At 34.8% G+C, this 6,000-nt stretch overlaps 1 protein-coding gene across 1 annotated transcript in view; it reads right to left on the bottom strand.

The window, feature by feature from the left end:
* Nucleotides 1-488: 488 nt before the first annotated feature.
* Nucleotides 489-6,000, bottom strand: part of SCAMP1 (secretory carrier membrane protein 1) — a 28,130-nt gene continuing 22,618 nt past the window's right edge. Inside the window, exons 8-9 of the mRNA XM_008924714.2 lie at nucleotides 5,398-5,515; nucleotides 489-3,965 (exon numbers count right to left, since the gene is read on the bottom strand). Of these exons, the coding sequence (XP_008922962.2) occupies nucleotides 3,801-3,965; nucleotides 5,398-5,515 (283 nt within the window). The 3' untranslated portion in view covers nucleotides 489-3,800. The remainder of the gene's footprint in view (nucleotides 3,966-5,397; nucleotides 5,516-6,000) is intronic.

The following is a 6,000-nucleotide window of genomic DNA, read 5'->3' as shown; positions in this document are numbered from 1 at the left end:
TTGTGTAATAATTCTAACCATAAGACATGACTGGATCATACAGCACAACCATACTGACATTTACTAAACCTGTTCATTTAGTCTGCTGCCAATGCCACCCTGGATCTGTAAATTACAAAGAAATAGATCAAGTTGACAGAGCATTTCAATACTGATTTGTATGGATGTGCAAGTGTCTTCAAAAACTCATGTCTGCCATCTCCCAAAATAATCCTGACTTTCCCTGTTCTTTGTACTGTGCATTTGCAAACTTAACTACATTACAGTGGTCTAGATGAAGTTGTTTTGCCCTTCAAAGAAAACCCAGTATACCTGAGAGCAGGTGCTACAATTGACATTACATGAAAAAAAAAATCAACAGATTGTGATAGTGCCTAAAAAAAAAACCAAAAAAACCCAAAAAAAACCAAACCAACAAGACACAGCAGTGACACAGAAATGTTGATCATTGACACAAATTAGAAAAATAAACACTACCAAAGCAATGCTGTTTTCAGCAACTTCATTTTACTTTCAATATTAAGAGTCACTTAATACCTCTAGGATTTCATTCAGACATGACAGAACATGTTAGATTTTACCTCTCGTGAGTTTACAGCACAAGAAAGTGAACTGCAAGTATTCTAAAAATTTTCTTTTTAACAGCTGAGTAGACTAATTCTCAATAACCAGATTTATTGATAGTGGACTTTTTGCTTCCCCATTTCACAGTAGAATTACAGCATCTATATACAGAATTATAAAAAGCAAGTCAGACTTACACACATCATCCTCCCTGCACATAATCCTGACAGTTAGAAGAAATATCCCCATATTGGTTGAAACTATACAGAGCAAACACCCAGGAAAAAAGTCTTTTTTTATTCTATGACACTGTGTTAATACAATAAATATACAAAACTTCTGAACTACTCAGACATGCAACAAAGGGACAGAAGTGCAGAACCATATACATTCACCAGGATGGCAGAGCATTGTTAGTAATTTACAAAATATACAAACATCTTCGGATAAATAAAAACAACTGCTAAATTACAGATCAATGACTACTGACATTCCAGTGTTTAAACTTCATACTTTTTACTCAGTTTGTCACAATACTACAAAATGACAACTCAAGTGGGCGCCATACTCTGATTAATTAATAAGAGATTGTAAAATCTAGTATTTGTTAGGTACAAAATATTTTAGCCAATCTCAGCCTTCTGTTGTCAAAGTTAAACAAACTTCTCCCTCCTTTTTGGGCTGCAAAGTGTCAGAGATTTGTGGTCTAAACAATTCATGTGTAACAGAACCTTGAATTTCACTCAGAAGGCTTAAATCCATACATCCAACTCACAACATTACAAATCAACAATTCTTAGACACAGAACATTAGATACGTTTCCTCAAGGAACCTTTAAACATTTAAGAAAAAAATCTACCTGTCAAATTCAGGTATTATTCCTAATGTGTATTTTTCCCCCCATAAAATATTTTGGTAATGTATGCTATTATGCCATCTTCAACTTCAGTTAAATAGTAAGGATGATGTCCCTGGGATTCCTATCCAAGAAATACCGTAAGAACTGCCTAAATTTAGATTTAACAGTAATCCATAGCAGAGTTCCTACATACAACTCTGAAGTTAAGTTTAAAATATTATGAAAAGAACAATCTTGATATACAGCTGCTAGAAGGATGGAGCCCAATCTCAGCAGAGAACAGTGACTTTTATCTGTAAAGCTTTAAAACACTCCACACAAATTTAAGTTCACTGCTAGCATGTCCACTAGTATGAAATTTTAGTGGCCTTGTTACACAGAGTATTTAAAGCAAGTGGATTCATTAATATGAACTTCAGCATAAGTGAAGCTATGACATTTATCCAAATTCAAGTTGGATTTAAAGAAATTAGTAAAAGAAAGGAGACTAATAGAGGACTTCATGCTAACAGTATACTACTGATCCAGGGATTAAGCTAGGGGTGTATTTTTTTTAAATGATCTTCTGTTATTATGAATAGAGTGTAGTGAAAAAGAATCCATGAAATTCCGTTCACATTCAGCACATGGAGGAGGCTTAGAATTTTACACTGTCTTACTAAAGGTGATTCACCTTAAGAGCTGAATTAATTTCAGCCATGGTATGTACTTACACAGGTTGTGGGATGTTGTCTTTCCTGTTTTCATTTTCTAAAATGGTTTGAAAAACTGCCCAAGTATTGTATGTAAGACTCATGAAGCAATCCAAGAATATAAACAATCTTCAAAGGAGAGAAACATGTCACTATACTAAAATCTGATTATATGATATTCTAGAATATTACGAAGGTATGTGCCACCCTGAGAGTAGCTCAGTTGGTCAGAGCATGGTGCTAATAACACCAAGGCTGTGGGTTTGATCCCCATTATGGGCCATTCAGTCCCATATGGACCACTAACTTAAGAGCTGGACTTGATGATCCTTTTGGGTCCCTTCCAACTCAGAATATTCTGTGAAATTATTATGGATTGTTCGGTTTCACAGCACCAATTTAACCTCTCAGGCCTCCAGTTCAATGAGTAAAAACTTAACTTTAATAGAGATGAACATTTCTCACTTTGCCAATTCAAAATAGTTTAAAAGCTTTTTTCCCCACAGCTTAAACCACACTACAGACATGGCTGAGTTAACATTAAAATTAATTCAAGTGTCTGTTAAATGCCATTGCTTAAAGGGCTTGGTTTTAGACAATATTCCTGTTAGAAAATTAAATACTGTATATTTAGGGGTTTGGACAAGCAGTAAACAGAGTGACTGACCAGGCTAGAGATTCAGTACCACTGTTAAACACAAATCTATACTTGAAAAAACAAAAAACAAACAAACAAACAAAAACAACAAACCCCCAAAAAATCCCAAATAGAACAAAAAACCCACTGCACATAGAAGAGGGAAGGCAGACAAGAAACTAGTGTTCTAAAAGTCAATATTGGCTTCTTTTCCAGCAAAATTATTACCCCAATACATGAACACTGAAATGAAAAATAGTAAATACATAATCATTTAGCTCTGCAACTGAAACCACCAGTTAACTTCCTTAAACTGTACACTGCATTACACATTCTATTACAGAGAATGCTTATGCACCATAGTAATTTCTCACAGGTAGAGAATACTATGTGGAAATAGATACAAACAAATGCTATAAAGTGGCGCAGGTAAATTCTGGACCAAACAACTAGTTAAACAAATTCAGATAACAGTATTCATGCAAACTTACAGGTTTATATCAAAAGACTTACCTTAAAAAAAAAAAAAGTTATAGTCTCTTCCTTACTTGTATTTCACCTCCACCAACTGCTGAAGTTGCAAAAGCAGTAGCCAAACCTAACTTTCTATATCTCTCAGTTTACCCCACTTCTTATAGTAGGAATTGGGAAATCAGTTCTTACGCAGAAAAATAATTGATCCAAAGTGCTTTCCTGAAGTTAAAAAAATACTGGAGTGAACCACTAAAAAACTTGTTAATACAATTATTTGATCATTATGTACCACAGTTCATTCTCAGGCCAATTGCTGAAATTATTTATCCTCCATGACATATGGAAAGCTTTTTTATTTCAGAACGCAACATCTTAAAAAGAAGGGCAAAAAATGGTTTTCCTCTTAAAATAAATAAATTTATAATAAAATTAACCAATCATTTCCCATTTTACCCATGCACAGCTGCAGAAGAGATGAACATGCTGTGTGAATTTTGATCTAGACTTTTAGGGAATACGTAAGCGACTGGAAAACAAAGTACAATCGAAGCGAACCGTGATGACTTTGTTCCCCTACATCCGGTTACCCTTGAACGCGTTCTGGGCTGCGCTGGTGGCTGCTGTTGATGCGGCATTGGCCGCAGCAGTTTGTACAGTTTTGTTGGACATCACTCCTGTTGCAAACTCCTGCTGCGCCTTCTCAAAGCTGGCACCAGTCGTGCGGTAGAGGCCGTGCACCTGGGGAGGGGGAACAGCAGTGAAGAAAACAGTGCCACACATTGTGAGAACTTTGACTGCCCTGCTGCACACACAGTTTGACTGCAGGGGATACCTGTAATTATCTGCAAGTTCAGAGAGGTCTCGTAAGATTTACTAAAGTGTGTGATGTACATTTCGTGACCTTTTTTCTACATCAATATTTAGAAACATTTTAATTACTTGACTGGTTACAAGAACAAGTTATACTCTGACTGAATATAAAAAAGTATAAAATATCATAACTATACAGATATGTATCTGCTAAACTAGTGTGATGACCAATAACTCAGCATAATAACCAGAGGTATAAACAATATGATTTACAGGTGTGACTTACAAACCCAACAAAACCAGACAAACAAAAAATCCGGAGCAACTTCCAATTACCCAAGTATTAAAATTCAAATGCTATTTCTGTCTCTTGCTCAGTCAAGTCACAATAAAGTTGTCAAATAATATTGCACAGACATTTTCATTCCAGTGTAGCAGGAAAATTAATGCTGAAATTTTTTTCTTTGTTATAAATGTGACTACTTCTCATCCATAAAGATACACCAGGTCACATAGGAGTATGCAGGTTTTTGGAAAGAATCTAGATGCATACAATAACAAAAGTGTAAAAAAATATTCCACCATACATTTTTCTTGCTTGTTTCTTTCTCCACTGATATTTATACAGAAAACATGAAAGGACATCTCCAGGCAATACCTAAAATTTCTAGTTTACTGTAAACAGCCTAGAAGAGTTTGTATATGTGAAAATCTTTAAGTCTAATTCTGAAGTTGAATTATTCGAATTGCCAGCACATCATCAGCAGAATTCTTGGTTACATTTCATCTCAATGACATAAAAAATTTACTAGCACATCAGTATCTAAACTTACATCTTTTGGATGGAAATTCACCAAAAGTAACCATGAGAAACAAGAACCTTTCTTTGAACTTTCATGCTCTGGAATCATTAAATGGCAATAAAATGATAAAATAATGAAGTGGAGAAATAAAAATCCTTTTCTGAGGTGCTGGGACCCCTCTTTTATTGATTTTAATAGGAATGATTTTGATAAGAGCTGAAACTTAGCAGTCACTTGAATCACACTTCCCTGTGCCTGATTAATCACCACAGATTTCAAAATTACAGCCTGGCAACTACAGCTACAATCACAGTGTCCAGTGCATTCACCAACCCCTTCACAATTTCTCTTATTCAGAGCTATCCTTCCCCATTTCAGTTTGCAGGACATATGTCCACTTTGTAGGTCCACAACAGTATAAGCAAAATTATACACTTGTTAATAGGTAAGGCTTGCCTCCAAGAATGTAATTTAATCCCCACTTCTTTGTGAAAGAGTGCCTCTCTCAAGATAGAAAGCAAAATCCAGATCAAATATAGAAATAATATGTAACTCACCTTTTTAAACATAACTAATGAGATAACAGCAGATGCTGTGAAAAGTGCAGCTATGATTATCATCATAATGCCAACAGGAATACTCTTATTAAGTCCAGTTAGAGATGAAATCCACCCACTGAAGAAAGAGAAAGGACACACTTTACTAGCACAGCAATGAATCATTCAACCAAAGGTATCCACATCAAAGAAAACTTAAAAACTCTCATCAGCTTTGAATATTTTTGAAGAAAAAGTCATGGGAATTTTACATAAGCATATTTGGTTCTATAACATGCTTTTATAGTTTAGTTTCCATTTTTTCCCAAAGAATGCAGTGAAACTATATGAAAAATTGTAGTAAAGATTATTATCCTTGAGCAGAATTGTGATGAAATTAGAGTTGCTCATCAACTTCTTCAGATTTTTTGTCATACTGTCATTTTAGATTAAGACTACATGAATTCAAAGAAGAGAAAATATCCCTAAAAACATAGCTTCTAACTTCTATAAATGTAAAACAGAAAGATGTCACACATACACAGCTTCTATGTGGGAAGACTCAATTTAACTGTATCTACACAGTGATGCTTTCTCAACTGAGGTTAATATGATAATTTTTTA

The sequence above is a fragment of the Manacus vitellinus genome, unplaced genomic scaffold (genome assembly GCF_001715985.3).
Source record: "Manacus vitellinus isolate BGI_N305 unplaced genomic scaffold, ASM171598v3 scaffold_18_pilon, whole genome shotgun sequence".
Taxonomy (NCBI): domain Eukaryota; kingdom Metazoa; phylum Chordata; class Aves; order Passeriformes; family Pipridae; genus Manacus; species Manacus vitellinus.
The sequence above is the reverse complement of the archived record's forward strand: the minus strand, read 5'-3'. Positions and strand labels throughout refer to the sequence as shown.